This window comes from Xiphophorus couchianus, chromosome 16, assembly GCF_001444195.1.
Source record: "Xiphophorus couchianus chromosome 16, X_couchianus-1.0, whole genome shotgun sequence".
Classification (NCBI taxonomy): Eukaryota; Metazoa; Chordata; class Actinopteri; order Cyprinodontiformes; family Poeciliidae; genus Xiphophorus; species Xiphophorus couchianus.
Window position 1 is genome coordinate 9,975,108 of NC_040243.1, and position 23,670 is coordinate 9,998,777.

At 38.2% G+C, this 23,670-nt stretch overlaps 2 protein-coding genes and 1 long non-coding RNA gene across 12 annotated transcripts in view; 2 read left to right on the top strand and 1 right to left on the bottom strand.

Moving 5' to 3' along the window:
- The first annotated feature begins 2,099 nt into the window (after positions 1 to 2,099).
- On the top strand, positions 2,100 to 5,737 carry LOC114160088 (transmembrane emp24 domain-containing protein 1-like). Its single transcript, XM_028042507.1, has 5 exons — positions 2,100 to 2,258; positions 2,371 to 2,784; positions 3,605 to 3,702; positions 3,798 to 3,984; positions 4,065 to 5,737. Exons 2-5 carry the CDS (start codon positions 2,611 to 2,613, stop codon positions 4,281 to 4,283), a joined length of 678 nt encoding a protein of 225 aa, XP_027898308.1. The 5' UTR covers positions 2,100 to 2,258; positions 2,371 to 2,610; the 3' UTR covers positions 4,284 to 5,737.
- Positions 5,738 to 5,859: 122 nt separating this feature from the next.
- dnm2a (dynamin 2a) overlaps positions 5,860 to 23,670 on the bottom strand; it is a 30,544-nt gene continuing 12,733 nt past the window's right edge. The window contains exons 10-22 of one of the 10 annotated variants that reach the window (XM_028042495.1): positions 23,497 to 23,635; positions 22,349 to 22,435; positions 20,018 to 20,088; positions 19,293 to 19,346; positions 18,333 to 18,384; positions 17,259 to 17,291; positions 14,436 to 14,546; positions 11,447 to 11,556; positions 11,209 to 11,320; positions 10,824 to 10,988; positions 10,492 to 10,715; positions 10,140 to 10,391; positions 7,543 to 9,837 (exon numbers count right to left, since the gene is read on the bottom strand). In XM_028042495.1, coding sequence (XP_027898296.1) covers positions 9,765 to 9,837; positions 10,140 to 10,391; positions 10,492 to 10,715; positions 10,824 to 10,988; positions 11,209 to 11,320; positions 11,447 to 11,556; positions 14,436 to 14,546; positions 17,259 to 17,291; positions 18,333 to 18,384; positions 19,293 to 19,346; positions 20,018 to 20,088; positions 22,349 to 22,435; positions 23,497 to 23,635 — 1,483 coding nt within the window. In that variant the 3' untranslated portion in view covers positions 7,543 to 9,764. Of the gene's footprint in view, positions 6,372 to 7,542; positions 9,838 to 10,139; positions 10,392 to 10,491; positions 10,716 to 10,823; positions 10,989 to 11,208; positions 11,321 to 11,446; positions 11,557 to 14,435; positions 14,547 to 17,258; positions 17,292 to 17,492; positions 17,505 to 18,332; positions 18,385 to 19,292; positions 19,347 to 20,017; positions 20,089 to 22,348; positions 22,436 to 23,496; positions 23,636 to 23,670 lie in introns of those variants that run through there. The other 9 variants (XM_028042499.1, XM_028042502.1, XM_028042494.1 and 6 more) reach the window with 9 other exon arrangements.
- LOC114160089 (uncharacterized) lies at positions 11,563 to 17,106 on the top strand. The gene is made up of 2 exons (XR_003598714.1): positions 11,563 to 13,865; positions 14,408 to 17,106. It is a non-coding gene; the product is annotated as an uncharacterized LOC114160089 (long non-coding RNA).

Consider the following 23,670-nt stretch of genomic DNA (forward strand, 5'->3'; position numbering starts at 1 on the left):
TGCATTAAAGTATTAGATCAGTTATCTTTATGAGCTTGAAGTCTTTAGAGAAGTCAGATCTAGGGGTGTGCTTATGGAAATATTTGTACATTCCACCAAGAGGACATTTATGAGGTCAAACACTGATGTTGGACTAGAAGGAGAAATCCATCCCAAAGGTTTTGTAGCACCATGCAGACCAGTGACGTTCATGTTTTCAAGAGTTTATCTATTTTACAACACGGACACGTCCACATTTTCTTTTGAGCTGACCTTTGGTCGCTGACCACTTCCTCGTACAATAATATGGGGACGTGTTAAAATGATTTGTGCAGATTTCCTCTTTTTTGAGATTTCAGAGTAAAGAGGACAAAATACATACCATATGTTTTTTTGAGGGGGGAAGGACATCGTTTTCTGTGAAAATGAAGATACAAATATCATTTATAATTTCTTTGTTTGCCGAAGGAAATCCCCCCCCAAAATACACAGACGTTTGTCGCAGTAGCGTGGTAAAATGTGTCCTATGTAGAAGCTTTTTCAAAGCTCCTTAAAGGGTATAGATCAGCAGACAGATCACCAGTTTTAACTCCATTGTGGCAATGCACCCTCCATATTTAAGAGGGAACACATCAAAACTAACCTAGACACAGTCAAGTCTGCACGCCACATGTGGCTTTAGGGAAAGGTCTGCAGGTGTAATCTGATATTCACTTCCTCCAAAACAAACTGATTCATGACAGTCCACGAAAACTGTTGAAACTAAATACTTACATTGAATAAAAAGACTCATATACATTTTTCTTCCCAAATTATTCCTATTTGCTAAATGTCACAAATCTTTTGGGATTTTTTTTAAATAACATTTTTTAAAATTCAGAAATGTACATACATTTTCTTAGTAAAACCTTTTTTGTTTCCTTCCACGAGCTTCTCACTGGAATAGATTTCCAGGAAACTACTGGAATAGACAATATGGAGTATTTCTATTTTTATTGTGGTATCTCAGCTGAGATACCAGGTGGAAAACTGTGGATGTTTGCGAGCCTGATTCACAATTTCCACAATGCTGAAGGAGACACATTCATCTGTTATATACTGATTCTCAGAGTTTAACCTGTTTTGGTGAGAAATCAGCTAAACAAAACCAAAAGCTAAAAGCTTAAGGAGATTTTTGTCTGAGGCTAGTAAAAACTGTCGTTATCCGAAGTGAAACAAGTCTGAGACTGAAAGGTCACCCAGAGAGAAAGAAATCATTACTTCAAAAGCAACATAAAAAGCCAGATTTCAGTTTCCAAATGCACTCAGTGGCAAAGACTTTGTTTTGACATGTCCTGTGGTTTGATAAAGCTTATTAGACCTAAACATGACTCAGTTATACCAGATGTGCTGAAAAACTATTTACCAAAATTACTAACTACCCAAAACAGAAGTTTCAGGTATGTAGGTTAGCACTAATGAAATGTATGGCATGTTTTGAATTTTATGAAAGCTACTTTTTTTCCCCTCAATTACCAAACAGAAATTATTTTAAAAATCCAGAATTAAAATCAGACATCAAGAAAATAGATGTCCTTTTATACAGTATCAGTAAATACTTAGTTTCACTTTCACTTATCGTCATCAAAACTCGTGAAGAGTTTTGAACATTTATTTAATTTCTGAGTTTATGTTCATTTGTGTGTGTTGTGTGTGCTGAAAGAAATATGTGGGCCAGTAAGATTCAGATGTTCAGAACTAACAGCGCCTCCTAGAGTCAGAGAACATGATTTGTCGGGAACTGCTCTTCAGTTAAAAATGAAGATAAAAGATTTTTTACAATCATGGAAAATTGTGGGGCAGTTGTTAGGCTGTTTTTAAAAATCTCATAGAGAATTTTTTTCCCCACAGCACTTAAATTACAACTTTTAAGAAGAATCAATTAAGGTGAATAAAACTCATGAAGTTCTATTTTTTTTTTTTTTTTTATTTGGTGCACAAACCCAGAGCTGTGCATCACCCCCATATGACCCCTTATAAAACTTTCGGAAGTGGCCTCTGTTTACTAAAATGCAAATGAGAACAGTGGGGGGAAAAAATTAAATTACATGTTTTTTATATACCGTAAATATTATTCCGACAGCTGTCAGTGATTGATTCATTAATAAATGTGTCATCACAGCTAAAAATAAAATCTGAGTTTAACCCTGTTAACTCACAGCAACCTCTCAGCGTCTAACTGTTTGCCTCTGACCTCGTTTGGTCAGGTCATGGCATAATGATCCGCTCCTGAAACTTGGGTATTATTGCACACAGTTTTTCATCTCTGCTGCAAAATGAAACTGAAATAAGTAATAACCGAGAGAAAAACTAAATCATCATGCTGTTTTCATGGCATTTATTACACTGCAGGTGCACACGTCGTTTGAGTGTGAAGTCCAGACCGCAGAGCGCTTCTGATCCACAGATAGTGGCTCCACTGACTCAGCTTTGACTCAGGACGCAAGCTCTGTCTGACAGACTATTGTTCAACCACCGGAGTATGACAGGAAGTAATTACACACATTCAGTGAGTTTGGCTTATTGTACACAGGAGAAATTACCCAGGTTCTGGTGGAAGTGGAGTCACTTTATTTACTGGACCCTTCAAAGATGACTTCGTCTGCACAGCTCTATCTGATGGGATGTCTGATTCTGACTGTGGGGCTGGGTTTGGATATGGGGCCAAACCAAAACATGGAGTTTACATTTATGCTACCCACAGGCGGCACAGAGTGTTTTTACCAAACTGCCACGACAGGTGACACCATGGAGATAGAATACCAGGTAAAAATAATATGAAGAGGAACTTCGGTGCACCTTTTGCTGCTATTTAAGTGTTTTGTTTGGGGTATCTTTTAGTTGGTTGTTTTAAAAGTTTGCAAGCAACCGAGTCCAAACTGTTGCTTCAACCAAGCAACAGTTTGGACTTTGGCCTTGTTATCAGAGAGATAAGAAAACCGCTGAAAGTTTTAAAGGCACATGCACAATAATGGGGCAGGACAGAAAACATATGTTTCCTTGTTAAGGTACCTAGCCTGCTACTAAACAGGAATTAGCAAAACATTAGGACCTCTGGCAATGTGGCTAATTAATCTAGTCTAGCGTCTAGCTAAGAATCCATAATGTACAACCAAACTCAGAGAAGAAGCCCAACAGATCTATTTCTATTCACAAAATCAGGACAGCCTAAATCATGTATATCTATGCACGCTATTTTCTGAAGAAGAGAGAAAGACACAGTTTGACTGTTTAACCCTAAATTGTTTTTCTTGATGGTCTAAAACACAGATAAAAAAAATGACACCACTGTTAGCATGTTGATGCTGCACCCTGTGGAGGCTGCAGACTCTCTGGGGTAGAAGCAGGGTTGGTTGAGCATCCTCACGAACCTCCAAAGTAATGCGTCATCATGGGAAACTAACGTCACCATCAGTTTTTGTCAGACTGAAACCTGATACTTTATAACCTGAGAAAGCTTCGGCTGCTTTGTGTTATTTGGTTTGAATTTCAGGTAGCAGTTCCAAAGATACCAAGAGGCGAACTTGAGCAGCTGCATGGGTTAAAATGTGAGGATGACTCTGGATATGTGACCTTTTTTTTGAAGGTAATCGCAGGATCCGGTCTGGATGTTGGGTTTGCCTTGATCTCACCCAGCGGTCAGCGGGTGGTCTCTGAGTTCAGGACATCTGACGGCATCCATATGTGGGTGTTCCTAATGCTTTCCTGCTGATCTGAAGCTAAAACCGTGGTTACCAATAACGTCTCCTTGTTGTTACACATTGTGTTTTCTCTGTCAGGGTGGATCGTACAGAATTTGGAGATTACCGGTTATGCTTTGACAACAGCTTCAGTAAGATGTCTGAGAAGATGGTATTTTTCAAAGTCGTAATTAACAGTCAAGACAACACATCTGGAGGCCAAGAGGAGTGGATCGACTTCACTGTGACTGAAAGCGTGGCAGACTACAGAATAGAAGAAATCAGGGTGAGAAGGGAAAACTTCTTGTATCTTGTAAGTTGCTGCCTCCCACTGATGCCGCCTATCTTTTAATCTTTCTGTTTCAGAGAACAATGGACTCGGTGTACCGGCACCTGGAGAAGACCCGTCAGGTCCAGGCTGTGCTGCGGGCCTTTGAGGCCAGGGACCGCTACTTGTTAGAGGACAACCTGTGGCGAGTGTCCTTCTGGTCCTGCCTGAACCTGATGGTGATGCTTGGTGTGGCTGTCACTCAGACTTACACCCTGAGACGTCTCTTTGATAATACCAAGCGGGTCTGCACTTGACAGAACCAGCACATTACTTTTATCCCTCACAGGATAATACGACAGAGAGAACTTTTTTTACTTTTTATTTTGTAAGTTTTGTATTGATATTCCATTGCATCATGTTAATTTACAGATCCATGATTTAGAGATGCTGGTAATTTGAGAAATTTAGTTACCAAAGTGAAACTCATATTTTAGGAAGGTTTGTGATGCATTTTGAGCAGGTAATATCAGTTAATCTGATTACTGTGGTTCACAGGTAATGACCAATGACACAGGCTTAATAAAATACAGAAATATCAAGTCTGACCACTTCATAGAGCTCAGACTGAATGCTTAGTTGAGGTTCTTTTTCGTGAGTCACTACCATGTTGCATGGAAGCGATCAGCCTGTATGCTCCAAGGATTTTGTGGGGGTTTTGTCAGGCCAGCTTGCAATGGAGCCAAAATTGTGCCAGTTTTTTATTAACGTTTAATTTTTCCAAGGTTTGATTTTACAGCGTTTAATTCTTAATGCCAAATCTCCTAGCTATCTTCATTTTAGCTGGCCGTTTTAGCTTGCTGACCAATAAAACATTGTGATAACATAATCGTTAAAGGAGGCCTGATACTTTAAACAGGTGCCAAGTCCTGCAAGAAAATAAATAAGTATCTTCCTGGAGGTAGAAGCTGGGGAAAGAATGAACTGTTGTGAAAAGAACTGACAGATTGCTGTGCGGACTTTGGACATGAGAAAACTCAGTGGACCAACAGCAGTAGATGACATGACTTCCTAAATCATCAACATTGGAAACGTCACAGTGGACTCGGACAGCTTTGATTCTCAAATTTTTCTCCACTCTGGGACCTTAATTTCCAGATTAAATGTGAAATTAAATGTGCATCATAACAGTCCAGTTGTTTTTCACCTTATGCCTCTTATATCATCACTGGTTTAGAAGTAGCTAATAATAAAAACTGAAAACGCTGAAACTCGTGTCCTAAATAAACCAGGGTGTTGATACTTGATGTTTAGAGCTGATGACTTTTCAGGTCTACAAATTCATGAATGCTTCTTTTAACCACACTTCTTCCTTCCACTCATTTTGTTCATTAATAGGGTTTGATACAGCGACAACCACTTGTGGAGTCGTCAACCTCTCAAATGAGTGTGTAGGTTACACAATTGCATATATATTTAAGTCATAATAATCACACCAAAGAGAAAGTAAAACTTATAACTTCATGAATTTGAAGTGCTGAGATTAACTGTTTGATGATCAAATATACTTACAGACGATAGAATTCAATCATAAAAGCCATAATGTATTGATATTTGCAAATATTGTCAAGTGAATCTAGAAAGCCATAATTTGCTCCAATGTTATTTTATTAAATACAATTAACAGTCTTATTGATATTTCAAACCTTCAGAGAAATCATTTCCAAATACTACCCTCATTGGATCATAGCTTGGTAAAAAAAAAAAAAAAGAATAAAAAAAATCTGTTTAACAAACATCAAATCCAAACACTGGGATTCAACAGAGGAAGTTAAATGCTCACAAAGATGGATGCCTTGTATATATATATATATATATATATATATATATATATATATACATCACTGTATTTTGTTTTATGTTGTTTTTATATTAATTAACCAGGGTCCTTACGTTCTGACAATTATTTTCAAATGTAACAACCAGTTTCTTGGACAAGATTGCTTCGGCTTTAGAAAAAACAAAAGGTATAAAAAAAAAAGGCCTTTTGTCCACCTCTTGGTTTTACCATTGTCTGATAATAAAGGTTCAATAAACAGATCTTCCTGCAGATCTCAGATTTTCTGTAAAAGATATGACATGTTCAATATTTATATAATATTCAGGGCTTCTCCCAACATGAACTAAATGGTTAAATACCTTTGTTACAGTTTATTGCCCCTGAAGAAGCTTCAGCAGCTCAAAATGTCAAAACAAGGCGTCTTGTGATGCGGCTTTATGTCCTTTAGAAAAGGTAAAGAACATAAAGCATGCAGCTCCTCTGTGTCTTCATTGCCAAACTTCAAGTTCAATGCCTGCTGGTTTGGGGTCACCACTGTTTTCCACGGGGAGCCGGTGGGGGGCGCCTGTTCAGGAACAATCAGCCTACGTTAGTGTGTTGACCTTGTGAGATGCAGTAAAGAAATGGTTTTGCAGATTTTCTGCAAAGAAGCAAACATCAACCTGATATTTACACAATAACTCAAAGAGAACGGTGGACAGTTTTACATTTTAGGGGGGTTTAGTTGGACAATTCATGGAGCATGAATAAAATATTGATACTTGCCCTAAAATTGACCATGGATCACATTGAAGTAAGTTTTTTTTTTTTTCTTATATTCTAAGCTTTCAACCGCATGACAAAAAACAGACGAAAAGCTGAAAATACATTGCTATATTGCAACAAACTTACTAGGAGGTGGCAAGATCCACCAGTCGGGACATGACTGCTGCATTATGGGTAACTAATCAGTGACTAAAGGGGTGTGTTAAAAAAGACAAAGTGGAGTTTAAACATTGAGATCATTCTTTCTGGAAAAATACACAGATGGTTCTTATTTAAGGACAAAGGTAACATGTGCATGCAAATCATCGCATTCCTCCATTGAAGTCTGAGCAAAGTCATAATTACAAGTTTGATTGGATGAGAAAACATTGAGAAATGTCCAGAAACCAAACTCTCTTATTGAAAACAGCCTGAAATGTTTTAAAATGGAAAGATATAGAGACAAGTTAAAAAGAGAACTGTTTGACATTTTGGCTGTTTGTTGGTTTATTCAAAGCCTTAGTTTTGCCATTAAAACATACCTATGGGAAGCTAGGATATTTGCAAGAATATCCAGAACGTTTTGCAAATACTGTGGGATTAAATAGGATCAATAATTTTTCAGTTTCTATAGAAAATGTTTGAGTTTGCAGAGAAAAGCAGATTGTCTGCTGCCTAATCTTCCTTTATTCTCTTTCCTACAGTGATGCAGTTTTGCAGTGCAACTGCATGTATGGAAACAAACATAAATATACAATTGTATGTGACCTAAAGGAACATATTTAATATGACTTCTATTGTGTTTATGCAAATATTTTTGCATGACAGAACAAGTATGGAGGTAAAGATCACTAACCTACTTGTAAAAACAAAAGAAGAAATTGAAATACAAAGTGTATCTGTTCGGTTTAGGAACCGGAGCAGAAAACTAATAAAGGTTCTCTATCCGAGACAGAAACAGCAGATCACACAGGACACAAGAAGACACCAACCACCAAAACCAGTCCCTTTATTGAACACACCTCTTTATTTACTTTTCTTTCTAAACCAGGTCATGATGTTTATTAAAAATCCATTAATTGCTACAGAGGCACTTCATAAGGGTTTGCAAAACAAAAAGAAAGATGTTTGAGGGATGGTTTCCAACCCCTTCCTGCAGATTCAGAAAGGGGAGGGAATAAGGATGGATGATACACACAGACAGTATTCCTACATGTTCATGTAGATTTTACAGTCTTCACATGGACAAACTGGAGTGACAGGCATGTGGGAATTTAGTTTTTTTTTCTTTTTTTTTAATCTATCATGGTAATTATTCTTAGGATCCAATGCTGATTTTGTTTTAGGTTTTCAGGCTCTGTCACTGAAAGCAAGATCAGGAGAAAAGAAAACAGGCACAAAGTATACATCCTGTCTTAAGACAGCAATTTGGGATTTATATAAATCATTTTCTTCAATCTTTTAATGGTTGTGTAATTTTTTTTTCTCCGTGTTCTAGGCAGCTCCTCTGATGGAACCTGCACTTTTTCACCACCCCGCCCACCAAATCACCACCACAAAAAAAAGAGAAGAAAATCTAAGTGACCCATTATCACTCCCAACTTAAACCATTCCCCCCCCCAGCACCTGAAGATCAAGAATGAAAAAAAGATAAAAATTTTATATATATATAGATATATATATATACCTATATATATATATCTATATATAGATATATATAAAGAACAAACCCTTAAAAAGCAATCAGACATTTCTCAGCATATAATTACAGCTGTGTTTGTAAAGACCCAGTAACACTCCCAACAAAACCCGTCGCTGCAGCAGAATTGAAATAAATGGAGCAAAAGTTAAGGAATTGGGTAAGATAGAAGCTGAATCGAGCTACTAGAAGTGCGTCCAAAAACCATGAAAAAGAACAAATGCCCAGGTTATAAATAATAGGAGCTGAAAAATTATTTTTAGAATCCTGAGGTTAAAAAAAAAATTCAATGAATTGACAGTCCTTTTTTTTTACTGTAAAGACTGAGGTGGCTGTTTTACATTTCCTGGGATGATTATGCCTAATATTTATGTATATAAACCCTGTGAGAAAATGAGACATCTCTTCTGTAAAGGCCAGCTATTTACAATATACCTGACGCCTGGAAGCAGAACCGATAACTGTAATAATAATAATAATAATAATAATAATAATAATACATTTTCTTAAGGAGAAACTAGACATCTTCCTGCTCTGTGACCCAGATATCATCTCAACACTCAGCAGCTCAGAATCTAATCCTCTTTCACAGAAATCTGCTCTTTTTGAATCAGCTAATCTAGGAATTAGACTCAACCTCACCAAAATCTCAGTGGGATTAAGAGAAAAGAAGGATTATTAACCAAACTTTAACGTTTCTGAAGGAGCAGACAGGCTTCAGTCTGTCTCCCTCTCCTGGAGGTGCGGGGGTGCATAGTGTCCAGACTACAGCATCCGTGCTACGAGTGGTTTCTTGCAAAGCCCCAGTGGCTAGAAGTGCTTGGACTCAAGCAAAAATAATCTTTTCTATATGAAGAAACGGAGGCGGAACGATTATGAATAACTTGCATCTTGTCTTGGTGTGTTTTATGAGTCGACTCTGAACTTAATTTTAAAGCTACATTTATAATGCTCATAAGGAAAGACAGTCACTCAAATGAAGACAACACAAGAACAAATTATTTATATCTGACACCATCATAGACATCATGTTAAGTAACTGTTTTCAGTATGAAATGAGTTGGGATATGAAAAACCAGCAAAACATCAACAATAATGTATTCTATACCCAGAGTATCTGGGGCTAAAAATGAAGGGAGTGGAGGAAAAGAGGAGGGGAGACACCGTGTACCAGATAATATGAGACTATATGTAGCATGTGGCTGAGAACCAGTTGAATTAAAAAAAACAGAACATTTAAAAGAAAATTTGAAATGAATTTGAAATGTTTGCTAAAGGCATTGATGGGTTTTAGTTTGCAAGACATGGCAGGCAAATGGAAAATTTAAGTGATAAAATGTTTTTTTTTGCTTCTTGTGCGTGTAAATAGAAAGTATTAGCAGCTTATTAACATTGCTTGTAATCTACACGTCACTTAGTCATCCCCTCCCGTTGACCCCCTCCATTCCAGGCCAACAGTGTGCAGAAACACATCCAGGAACAAAAAAGCATGCTAGGGTGGGCTTGGCCACAGGTCTAGTCTAGCAGGGAAGGCTCTGCAGGACGAATAATGGTGGGCCGGTGAGATGGGGCACCAGGGGGTCTTCGGCTGCAACGGGGAGAGAAGATACAGACAAGGTGTGAGACGCGCTCACAAAGAGACAGCGATGAAACCAAACAACCCAAAGAGAGAAGAAACAAGAGGTAGAGAGGAAGAGGAAACCAACAATAAAAAGACAAGAATGAGTTCAAAGAAATGCGATAAAGGTGGAGGAAAAGGGTGAGGTGGGGGGAAACCATACTAAATGTTTCCAACTTTAGAAAGACACGATCATTAGATGTTGGTGATAAAATGTTATAAATGAAGTGCAACAAGATTAGTGATTATTGCAGCTTTGTTCAAAATCTTACCTGGGAACACCGGGTGGGACACGGGCCGGCCGGGATGGGATCAGTGGTGGAGCGCTGAACGGATCCTGGCTGCTGTTGAAGGCACCGGCGGGTGGAACAGGGCGGGAGGGGATCGGAGGGGCACCAAACGCTGGGGAGGGATTAAAGGCTGGGGTGGCGTTCATGGAGGGCCCAGGAGTCGGGCCCCGAACAGCGGGAGGACGGTTGGGGGGCTGGGACGATGAAGGAGGTGGTCTTCGCTGAGGGGTTGGGCTGAAACAGATACATATCTTTAAATGTAGCCAACGCTAGAATAGGAAATCATTTGATGCTAAAATAAAAACTGTTCGATAAAGCAACATTTCTGAACTACCTGGAATCCTGGAGCCAATTGTCGCTTACGGGTGGTGGAACTGGCGTGGAGATGGTGTTGGTGGTGATGTCGCCGATGATGTGCAGCGCTTCCTTGAGGGCGTGATACATGCGCAGCATTTCGTCCCTGTGCTGGGCCTGGTCAGCCGACTCCTCCATCAGGCTGTTCTGGTCCCCTGATGAGTAAAGATAAGCCAGCAGCTCCGAGTGGATGAAATCCTTCGCCTGGAAGGATCGTCACAATGACAAGGACTTATTTTCACAGGAGCAACTGTCTGAACCACATATGAGACAAAACGCTCTTCGCCTGCAGGTTCTGCTGGCTCCGCTCACATTGTTGATCATGAGGTGCATGATGGTTTTGGGCACAAGGTCTCTGATGGATTTGTTGATGATGCCGATGTACGAGTCCACCAGGTTGCGGATGGTTTCCACCTGCCGCTCCAACTGAGGATCCATGGAGAACGTGTCTGTGGGTACCGTCTCTTCGTTCTCCACCTTAGCCAAAAAAAACCCCCAAAGAAAACCATTACAAAATGAAAGGAGGGCTGGAATACTATATTTTACAGAATTATAAAGGCATCATTTGAATAGAAATGACCACAAACAGTCTTAAAAACAAATTATTAGTCTTTTACTACCTTGTTTACATAACATAAAATAAAAGTACCAAGTTGGAGTCCAAGAGTTACCAATGTTGGTAAATTGTTAGTCATACCTGGTCTTTTTCAGGATAAACCCCAGCCCTGAGGAAGGACGCCTTCCAGCTGTCAACATCTTCCTGAGAATCACAGGCCAGCTCTATTTGTCGATGATCCTTGTAGACGTTTCTGTTCAGACAAAGAAAAACAATAAAGTTTTCCTGCAGGCTATATCTAACATTACGCCACGCAAGAGAACAGAAATCAATAGGATAATATTGATGTGCATCCGCTGGGGTAAACTAATGTGCCGACCTCTGTTCAATGTTGAAGATTGCAAAGATGTGCTTTGTGGACATAAAGCCTTTCTCCACGTCTCTGAGCTTCAGGTTGTCCAGAGGCAACATGTACTTCTTTTCTTTTTCCTTAAATAAGACGAAGAACAAATGTAACTAAATACGATGCAAACTATAAAAACAACTTTACAGACACAGGTGCCGTCATTTTGAGTTCATACATGCAAATATCTATGACTACATCTGTTTAATCCTAATCTATTAAATAATGTGATAAAATTTTATTTGTTACAAATATGTTAAAAACAACCTTGGTAACTGGGGAGACATTTTGTTAACATTTATATATATATTTTTACTTCAGTTAGCAGGAAAACTGCATAGACAGCATCTTCTTAAGCGGGACGTATTTTGATTTCCATGCTATTCCATAAGGGTATTATGCAGTTTAAATTGGGTTCTGAAGAAAGGACAAAGCATTCTTTTTTAAATTATTTCACTACTAAGATGTTTGCTATATAAAATTTCACTTTTTATGGGTTATAAAACAAGAAGAATCTTTTCTGCCATTCCTAATCCACAGGGTTTGATATGTCGACTCAACCTTAGCAGCTTCAAATCGTCTGGGAAGAAGGTTTTCCAAAAGCTTTAGGAGTGTGTTCACGTGGATTTGTTTTAACCATTCTTCCAGAAGCACAACTGAGTGGTCGGACACTGATGTTGGACGAGAAGATCTGGCTCACAGCCAACGCTTTAATTTATCCTAAAGGTATTAAAGTGTGCTGAAGTTAGGTATCTATGAATGCCAGTCCATTTCTTCCACAAAGTCACTCATCAAGGTTTTTCTGGACATTTGATAATAATTAGGTCTTCACAGAATCCAGTTCATGCCTATCCTACTTTGAATTAAATTAGATCATGGCGAAAAAGTAATGGTTAGCAGATCAAATACGAGATGTACTTTGAATAAAAAAATTCTCAGGTAACAAACATATTGACTTGGAATAAAGAGTAAATCGAAACCAGATGCATCTGGCGTCTAAAATCATGTTTCTTCTAACCACGCAATCTGTAGGAAGAAAGCCATTGCTGTAAAAGGTATTTATGCACAAGTTTACATCATGTAATTATAAACACATGAATGCATTATTTATTCATCACACATCTCTGTTTCCCTGCATCCTCCCCTGGTCTCCTTAATGATCCCATAACTGTAGGAAGATGTGCATGCTGGTTATAGAGCTGCTGAGCAGATGCACATATTTCCACAGCCACCTCATTATTGGTAACATAGTACATCTAAATGTGGAAATTACCATTCGCCATGTTTTTGTGCAATCTAATCTTCATGGAAGATTAGATTTAGAAGTCCCTGAAGGATTTCTAAAAAATGTGTCCAAGTAGATATGACCTTCAACTTTAAATGTGGGAAAAAAACATAGCAAAATGTATATATATATATTTTTATTTTTAATAAATTTCTTTATTTAACCATGTTTATGGCTCAACTATACATAAAAAACAATCTCAAATATTAAGAATATGCACTTCGCTTTCTTTTGGTGATGGCATTTATTCCGTTCGGCTTCTTATGATTATATATAAAAATAAACATTTAAATAACCTGGATGTGTACAATGCATTTAAACCTTAACATATTCAATGTAATAGTACCATTAAAAAAAGATAAACCAGCTTTATTACAGAGTCACCAATGCGCAAACATGAAAGAATGCATTTCCTGAGTGTGGACCACCCCCAGGCCCACGAGATGGAGAAATGCATGATGAAGAAGAGGAGGAGGAAGAAAAGGAGGAGTTTCTAGGGGGATGTGGTGGGGGTGCCAGCTTTCACTGCTGAGCAGAGACATCTGGAAGCATTTACATCTGCGCTAACACAGAGTGGCGCAGGCCCAAAAGTTACATCACTCAAAGATCTACACAATCCCCCTCCCTCACCACACATCCACACACATCGGAGTAAATCCTTAGTTTCATGTGCAGAAGGAACGAAATGCACATGTGGCGGAAAGAGCCGGACAAAGGCATAAAGTGAACACAGAGTGTGATCATAAAGACACTTGTAGAGTTAAGTCCGACTTCCCAAACACCCAGCAGGAGTTGTGAGGACAAGCGCCTACACACTTGTACACACAATCACCCCCTCCCCTCCGGCCCCAGTAACCCAGTACGATTTCCTGCAAATTCCAAAGTCAGATCCCGGCTGGAACATTTCAGCTTGGCTGCCACGTCAGTTTGCCTACACCATCCTAGCCCGCTTGTTATCCAAGCTTTTCCGCAAGAAAGTCAGTGAAAGGAAGAGAAAACGAAGACAAAGAGACAGCTGTTTCACTTTTTCATTTGAATCAGTTCTTTAATATTTTTTTAGATTGCGTTTTTGATGGAAGAAGACAACGAAGGCTTGAGAGAGAGCGAGTGGTGAGTAAGCAATAACAATGACAGCTTTGAATTTAAGGCAAAATAGTTTTAAAAACTTTCTCTAATATTTCTTTCAATTCTTTAACGATTAATGCTCAAAACTGCTGCTTGCTTAAGATTTTAAAAAGCAGCTTTCACTGATTCATATTGAAGCAGTGTCTCAATGTGTATGCTCTACACTTTATTCTGTACAATAAACAGTTGTGATTTATGTCATTTTATTCTATGTATGACTAGTAGATAATATTTAAGCTATTTGTCCTCTGTCCTACAGTCCTTGTGTAGCGACCCACAGACGCAATGACCTCTGGGTCATTCCTCTCAGTCCTTTTCACCCCCCACCCAGCCTGCCCAGTGTTCAGACTACCTGTTCCTACGGCTACAGTTGAACAGTAGTCTGCACATTGGTTAGGCCAGGCTGGGATGCACGCAGCTCCTCACCTCTGATGACAACAAACCTCCATAAGGATATGTACAGTCTGTAACATCGTCACCATTTGCTGCAATTTAACCGATTTGTACCTGTTTCTGTCACATTAAAGAAGTCAATGAAGCAGCAGTTCTTCTCACCTCCTCATCTTTGTACCAGGATAGAGATTCGGCCGTCAGCACGAACCAGTATTCCTTGGAGCCTCCTTTCATGATGCTGATGTTGAGGGTTAGCCAGCCTTTCCTGATAACCTGCACAATGAAGGGATCGTGTGGAGGAGACAAGGATTGCAGGGAGATGGGGAAACAATAGAAACAGTTAAGCTTTTCTGAAAGTAAGATTTAAAAATGATGAATTATTGATTCAAACACTGACTTACCTGTGTGGTTAAACACTAGTTTTGTTTACGTTTTAAATTAAATGTTATTTAAATGTGATTTTAGTGATAGTTAAGACTTCCTACGACAGAAGTGCAAAAGGGATGGAATAATCAGAGGATAGTAAAATGTGCATCTTAGAATGGGCAGTCAGATGTTAAAAAAAATATCCAGACTGAAACTACTGAACAGAAATGAAAGCCTTGTTCTGTTTTACTCAACAGAAAATGAATCAAACCAAGAAAGTGAGACGCTTTCTAGGGCGTGCCCGCCCCAATTTAGGGGCAAATACGAAAGGTCGACGGCGGCGTCAGAAGTTAATCAGAGGATCAGAGGTGCTCGATTACACAGAGAAAATGTTAAACAGCTTTCCTTCAGAAGCATACAGAACGAATGTGTTAGTTGAGTCGACAAATGCTGCGTTTTCAGACAAACAAATCTAAACAGCGGCTGGTTACATGTTAAGCGAAGGAGGACGAGACAGAAACAGCTAACTGTAGCAGGTTATTTTAGAAAAGTTATTTAGTTTTAAAAGCTCTTCTAAAAATCACATCTTTCTACATTGACTCCCATGCACTCCTACTACAATATCAGGAAGTACGTTGTGAAATAAAAGCTGGGGGGCGTGGGGTAATGTGTTGGGTTCATGTCAAATCCTTCTTCAGACTTCGGTTGTACAATTTCTCTCCATTCAGAAGAGAACTTCAGTGGGAGATGGTGGAGGCAGAGAGGGAGCTTATTTACTTGGCGTAATAGTGCCAATATCAATATGGGAGAGGAGGTAACAGAGTTCCTGGAGAGTAATGACTCAAGCTTTACAGAAATGAAAAAAAAAACCCAAACAAAAAGTAAAACTTTAAATCCAGTCAGTTGGGAATACTGTTTCCTGTGTTTTACAGTCAGCCTGTGTACGATATAAAGGGGAGTCATAGATGCTCTGGTTTCCTTTTACAAACGTTTATATTGAATGTTCTGCTTAAATGTTGTTGCTGATTTATTGGTTAGTTAAAGCTGACAGACATCTGAGATCAACAACAAAAATGCTTCATAAGACAAAAGCTCCAAGTTCTATATTAAAAGCTTGAGATATGGAAAAAAATGGGACCAAAATAAATCATTTTAGTTTTTTTGTCACTTTTATTGTGATGTAAAACTGAAAGAAAAATACATCTTTTGTGAAGTAGTAAAATATTATGCTTGCATAAGTGTGTACACCCTCATAACTTGATATATAGCGGTGTCCTAATCAACCTGCCATCATTTCAACAGCCTCTGCTTAACCAGACATACAAATTGAGCTGTAGTTTTTTGCCCCCTTTCTTTCCCTAAAATTTCATTAGCAAGCCAACAATAAAACCCAGGGTCTGCAAAGATCTCATTGTTATGAGGAATCAGTTGGGGCAGCAGGGCACAAACAGCTTTCAAAGCACTCAATACATCTTAGAACAGTAAAGACGGTCATCAGGTGGCAAGACGGAAATCTTTTCTAACCAAGAAAAGGAATCCAAACCTAGCAGCTAAATTCTGTGAAAACACGTCTTGGGTTTTCCAAAATCAAGTAGGAAAATGTGTTACTGGTCAGATAAAACCCGTGTTTCATCAAAAAGCAAGAGTATTTGGAGCAAAAACTGCACATCACCAAAAATGTATCATACACATAGTGGTGCATGGTGGCAGTAGCATAATGCTCTGAGCCAGCCTTTTCATTAGGGATGTAAAGGTATCTAATAAAGTATTTAAGGGTACACACACTTATGACACCACAGTATTATTATTCCCCCTAAAAGATATATATTTTTTTCTCCAATTTAGCTTATCTGTTACATTAAAGTGGAAAAAAAGTTCTAAAATGATTTGTTAGTCTCATTTCCTTACATTACAAAAACGTTGCTGTTTTTTAGGAGTGTGTGGACATTTTGTATGTATTGTGTATAAACATGAAGTTTGCCTTGATTAAACTTTAGAAAATAAAACAAAGATATGTTGACGAGGATTTATTTTGTATAAGCCATTAGCATACACCCCAAAGCCATGACAAGTCACCAGATTAATTAAAAAACAGATTGGATGAGATGAGAAATTATCGTCAGACATTTGATTTTGTTAGTAGAATTTTAGAACTTTTATGTAAAAAAAAAAAAAAAAAGAAAGTTATATTTTTCAAATTAAAAAAATACACTTTTTGGGTATGTCGCTGATTTGATTGGTCCCGTTATTCCCCCAGTGACCTTCTGGACGGTTCTCACAAGGCAAACATTTGGATCACCATGCATGAGGCAGCAGCAGAGGTAAACACCAAGTGACAGAGGAACTGACACCTCCGCAATTACAGGCTGTAGGGTTCTTCATCCTTTCTCTTGTCCTCAGTAGAGAGAAGGTAGGATTCTAGCGTACTACAAAAATAAATTAAGACCCTTTTCAAAATTTACACTTGGACATTGTTAGTAGAATTACTGGCAATTACTGCCTCCTAAAAGAAAAACATTATAAGTTTAAATAAGTCAAGTGTTAGTCCAAATTACTGGTAGCTGTGCACCACAGTTGGAATTACAACTGGTGACACTTTTGTAAGTCTGGAGACTCTACCTTCTCTTCCTGGGCCTCGCCTAAACCGGCAAGCTGCAGAAGGGTAAAACATTTTATTAAAGTGACGGCATCACCTTTTATTTACACAGGAGCCAACGTTCATTCAAGTATCTCTGAGGAGTTTGTGTTCGACGCTAACTGAACTGGCTGACCTTTACTGACACGGCCTCAGTTCTTCTGCATGGCCTACCCCTGCTGCCCCTGGCAGGGTGTGGTTTAATGCGGGGTACTTACCAGAATCTCACCCTGCAGTAATACAGTAGGAAGGGAAGTGGGGTTAAAGCAGAGGGGTAGTGTAAAAATTAAAGCCAAAAACAAATTGGAAATCAAAGAAGTGGACAGTGCAAGATAGGTAGAAGAAGTGAGGAATAAAGAGGTGGAAGTGAATAAAAATTAAGAATAGTAGAAGAGAGAAAAAAAGTGTTTAAGGGAGCAAACAGGAACAAGAAATCAGGAAATCCAAGAGGCAGCCAGAGCAAAGGATGAAAAAAGGACAGAGAAAGAAACAGAGCAAAAGAATTACATGCAATTAAAATTACTTCAAGATATATCACAATTTGGTTATGTCACAACTCAGATGATTGTTGTGATATCCATGCGCATTTTGAATTTTAATGAGCACAAAGATGCTTGGAAGTTAATAGGAAGGCAAAACAAACATCATTCAGTTATTAATCATCGTTGTGCTAATGTAACACGCCCGGATCACATGCAGAAAATCAATGTTGATCCTGAAGAGATAAGCTTGTGTCAGAAAGCAGGGAATGGGTTCTTCCTCATACTATCTAACACAGCGCTCCCTTTAAACCATCATCATTAAGAAAAGGTGCGTTCAAAAAGGTCAACAAGTTGTTATAAAACCATTAAATAATAGACAAATATCGGCTTTAAAACGTTAAACAGATAAACAAGGCTACGAAAGACTGGGTGATAATATTACCAGAGGAAGAAATTGATTATTTGCTGTGGCTTGTTGACAATTTGATTAATTAGGTTATGTAATACAATGTATCTGTGAAAAGATGATTAAACCTGGCATTTGAGAAAAGGACAAATCAAAGTGTCAAAACATACCTGGTTGGGTACTGCCCTCTTTTTGTTTGCAGCAATATTCCTCTGCTGAGCACTGTCGCACACAAAGAGAGACAGACAACAATGATGGAAACGTTTGTATAGTTCCTATGTATGTCTGACACAGCATTTTTAAATAACACTATGGTTACTTCCTGTTTTTATTCTTCTGGCTTTCATTCGTAAAAGGAAATCAATTGTCAAATTTTAAAGAAGTCTGAATTATTTATTTCACAACAAAAACACAAAGTTAGACAGAATTTTAAAAAGCTTTAAATATTTGTGCACTCTGAGATGCACAGGTGCATTTTAATAAAGTACAATATTAAGAAGTTCACTTATTTCAATTATTCAAAAGTGAAACTCATATTTGTTCAACTCAGAGTGGCATTTTTAGCATTTGTTTTCATTAATTGTAATAATTATTGCTTACACTTAAGGAAAACACAAAATTCAGTTTCTATGAAACTTTGAATGTTATGAAACATTTTTCAAAATAAACATTTTATATTTTGGTTGACACAATCAAGGTGAAGACCACTGACAGAAGTTTTCCCAGCAGACTTTGTGGCATCACTGTGCTTGATTAGCCAAGCAAACTAGCCTGACCAATATCAACATAGAGAACCTATGAAGTATTGTCAAGAGAAAGATGAAACGCGCAAAACAATTCAGACAATCTGAAGCAATCGGGGTTTCCTGAGCAGAACCACATTCTGAACGCCTCCACTCCACATTGCATTTATCTAGTAATTATACTGTCCAGTAAGAAGATGTAGACAATACCATAAAACATTTCTGTATTTAAAAAAAAATACAATATCAAATATTGTTGCTCTTGAATATTAATTTAACATTCTTTGTGAGAGATGTCTTTAATATTATGCAGTGAACTTTTCATTGATATTTATTCCCATGCACTTGTGTTACAAACAAAACCTTGAATATTTCCCGTATGCCCACCTGTTGTTGCTGTACCCTGGGGAGCTACCATCATCCAGCCTTCTGTAGTCAAGACTGAAAGTGATGTCATGAAAACCATTAAACCGCTCTTGCTGACCTTTGATGCAATGCGTCAATTCCCTTGCCATGCAGAGGCAAAACATAAACCCTGACACATGCTCCCAAAGGGACTTTTCTGTTACATTGTCAGAAAAAAAATCCACACTGCAGAGGAGCTTCACTCAACTACAAATTACTGTTACTGCTGCACTAGGAAGCACATGAAACCACCCGCAAACTCTAGATTGCTTTGAGATACACCACAAAAAACATGAAAGCTATGCCATGTGCAAATTAGTTTCCAGACAAAGCAGCAACAGATAAAAATCGCGAGCGCCACTCTTTCGTTGAGTTCAACAAGCATGCTTTTTAACAACAGCAAGATGCAAATAGGAATGGGTTTTTTTTTTTGTCTTTTTTTTTCCAAGAAAAGTCTGACTTTTGGGGAAGGATGGGATTGTTTCATGCAAGGGGGAAAGAAACTCACAAATAACGGAACTTTGATCAACGGGGCAATTTTGATTATTGTGGCATCCACCTCCCTCCTCAGAGAGACATAACGTGTGTATAACTGGTGACATTTAGATTCATCACTCACTCTGGTGAGAGGATAAACATAAAAGTACTGGGGCTGGGTTCAAGACTCTAAGCTGTAAGATAGACTAACAGGAAGGATGGTTACATACTTAGCAAAGCCTATGAAGTCTTCATGGTTGGTGTTGATGTAAGACAGCTCAATGTCAATCAGCAGCAGAACCTTTAACAGAGAGAAATTAGATTAGGACGGAGATGACTTTAATATACTAAGACAGGCCTCAAATTAGAAAGTGAAGAGTCTCACATCTGATATTTCAAGCTTGCTCAAGTAAGACAAACCAACTGAAATCCATCAGGTAAAAGTGATATCATGGCTGCGTACTGCAGCACTGAGGTTGAGTTGAGAAAACGGTATTACTCAAAGGTTTCTGTTTATAAATCTTCCAATTTACCAAGATCCTGACCAGAAGTTTTGCTACTCACTTTTTAAATTACTGTTTGAGACATTATTACTGTCATCTTTTCTGAAATCACTCATATTTTATTTGTGTTTTAGAATGAATTAAATAAGAAATAAATTGTCTCAAATTCTGTAAGAAAAGTTGTCTTCTCATTTTAAATATTGAAAAGGCAACCAAATAAATAGACACGTTTTCTGTCTTTGTTGCGCAACTGGTTACTCAAATATTTTTGTTTTTAATGAATGAACAGAGAAGAATCTCACAAAACGTGTGTCTTTTTAAACTCATGTTGGAGATTGCATAAAAACTGAAAGAAGGAAATATTTTTGCCAAACAGATTTAATTCCTGATTTTAAATTGGGCACAAACAGGTCTGAAAAGGTCCATAAATGCTCTTGAGTACACTTCCTGTAATAAAATACATATAATAATCAATCTGCACTTAGTAGAACCCATTTCATCTTTCAAATGTTCCCTGCTGGGCTGTTGTTGCTTGCTGTTGCAAACAGGACAGAAAGTGAAGTAATGGCAGATAATTATTTGTAGATAACTGCAGGCGGACACAACCTCAGCTGTCTCGGCCCTAAATGGGAACAGCTACAGAGTTTTTAATGTCATCTAATGATGAATGCAAAGATGGAACCTAAGTGGTGTTAAAAAGGTTCACAGTAGAGTTTTTTTCCCACTCACACTGCCACTGGAAGATCAGCAATTTGAGAAGGTGATGACTCATAACAGCTAACAAGCAATGTGGATGTCAGTTAATGACTTTACCTTAGACTTCATCTTATCTACCTTTATATGCTAAACTACCACATTTTAAAGTCCAAGCTAGAATCCACGTCAGCTGTTTCTGCATACTTCTTTTTAAAGGAGATAAACATCAAACCATTTATTTTAATCACAAGAAACCGTTACCAGTAAGCAAGGTTTTAATGTGGGTTCTCATTTGAGCACCACAGCTCTTAATGCCCTGCTTCCACAACCAATGCAAGAAAGATGAATCACTGAGTCTAAACTGTTGCATTAATTCATGCATTTACACCTAAAACTGGATTAAGCGGACGATAAATTATAAATATTTTTTATTTAACATAGAAATAAAAAAGTGTTTCCTATCCAATTTTTCTTTTAAAATTTCTAAATTTTCCCAAGTCAAATTTTCAGATTTGTCATGAAACAGCAAGGCCACTCTTTAATTCACCAAAAAAATATTTACTGCATATTTATAATGTTACAGTGGTCTGAGTTTTATTATTTGTAAAATTATATTTATTTCATAAAGTTAAACTAGATTGACATTCAAATCAGAAATTCGTGCTTTGAAGGAATATTAATTCCCATCATCTCACAGAGAGGGGTACTAGACCTTTTTTACAGTTTATCCAATAATGATTTCTGTGTTTGTCTGTTTATTCATCATCTTTAGGGATCAGCTAGAATCAGCATACTGCTATGAGTTCTGATTAGTTTCAGACTGATGCAACAAAGCAATGTTGCTACCTGCAAGTTGCTAACATTCAAACAGTGTGTGTTTATTACTTCACTGCTGCCAAAATAGACTTTATGGATCTTTTAAAATCCCTCTCAAAACATCAAAACGCGTCATTAGGCCAGTGGTGTTACTCAGCACAGTTAGCATCAGAGTTTGTCAACAACCTTTGATTTTTTCTACTCTATTCTAGGCAGCTGTCTCACAAACAAAGTTTCTCCAAGCAACTCCTTTGATTTCCAACTAAAGTTGCTCTTCCACAAACATTCTTTCTAGCTAGTAGTATATAAACTCTTCTGCTGTAGTTATTGTGCTCTTACTCTTAAAAACACATACAGTAAATCCCCAATTTCCTCACAAAACCTTTTAAAACATGTTTTTAAAGCTTTGGTTCAGAAGCCCAATGGTAATAATGGGGAATAATGCCAGGTCCTGTAAAGTCTCAAGTTGCCCTTGGGCAACACAATGAACTGATCAAGATGATCAACGAGGCACTAGATCATCGGATTAAAAGCCTAGCAACGCACCTGATCTTTGGTCTTCCCTTCTCTTTCTCTTACGTGGGTGGTGACGATCCTCTCCGTCTCCTCTCTCAGTCTGGGGTAGGAGTTGAGCTGCAAGGAAACACATCATGTAACTGCAGCATTTAACACAGGAATACAGACATATACACACTCACGCACAGCTTTACCTTAGTAGGACTTACCAACAAGAATCAGAGAAAAACAGGAGTGAGAAGTGAGAATAAGTAGGAAACAAAGAAAAGAGTAAAAACATTGTCAAGTGACATTTTAGTGTCACACAAATGCAGGCAACCACAATCCAACACAAACACACCACAGATTGTAAAGACATGGTGGTTATTGGTGTTGGAGGCTATGTACCAACAGTCAAAGATGACCTTAAATATGTTTGGTTATGTTAATCAAGACACATTTAGTCTAAACCATACATTGGTAGCAAGACACTGATAAGTACAAACTTTAGACATGCCAATAAAGGTTTAAACTGTCATCTGTAACTGGTAGTACAGGTTTGAATAAACAAATGTTAGTAAAGACTGGATGATAGATGACAGTCTGGGCAGAGGCAGAGGAAACCCAAAAGGCAGGGAAGAGGTAAGTTTGGCCAACTATGCATCTTACAGCATTTCTTACTGTGTCGTGCCCTCAGTTGTCCACAAGATGGCAGTGATGCACTGTTACAAATGAAATGCTTTTGTCCAAGAAGCCACAGAGGGTATGTTCTGGGAGTATTATTCCTTTTAACCGCTCTTATAAGTTCAATTTCTTTCCAGTTCAGGTGATAGCCGAATGGCAGTCACTTTGCTGTGTGGGTCAACAAGCGTGCAACACACAACTGAGTCGATCGGCTCTTAAACAGCAAGGGCAAAAAGGAAGCAGAGTGGGAGTGGGGGAAAAAATACATCTGAAAAGCTGATGCAGAGGTACAGAAATATGTATACAATGAGTCGTTTGGGGGACAATTTGCACAAAAATATTTATATTCAATGGTACTGCGACATCAATAGAGAGGAAAAATGGGGCGATGCAGACTTTAAAAGCAATGATGAGCAGTGGATGAAAACTGGACTTTAATGGCAGTCATAGACAACAAAAAAAAAAAATCTCTTCTCCCGTCATGGCATTATATTGTGATATGCATCCCTGGTTACCTTTTTGGCACACTTCATGACGAGAGCAGTGAATTCAGTCACCACAAGATCCACACATTTGAGGCTGGGCTCTTTGAGTTTGCAGATCTGCTTTTTGACAATCGTCTCGAAAGCCAGGTCCGGGGTGAAGAGCCCCGTTCTGAAAGGTCACAGGATTAGTTTGGCAATTTGTTG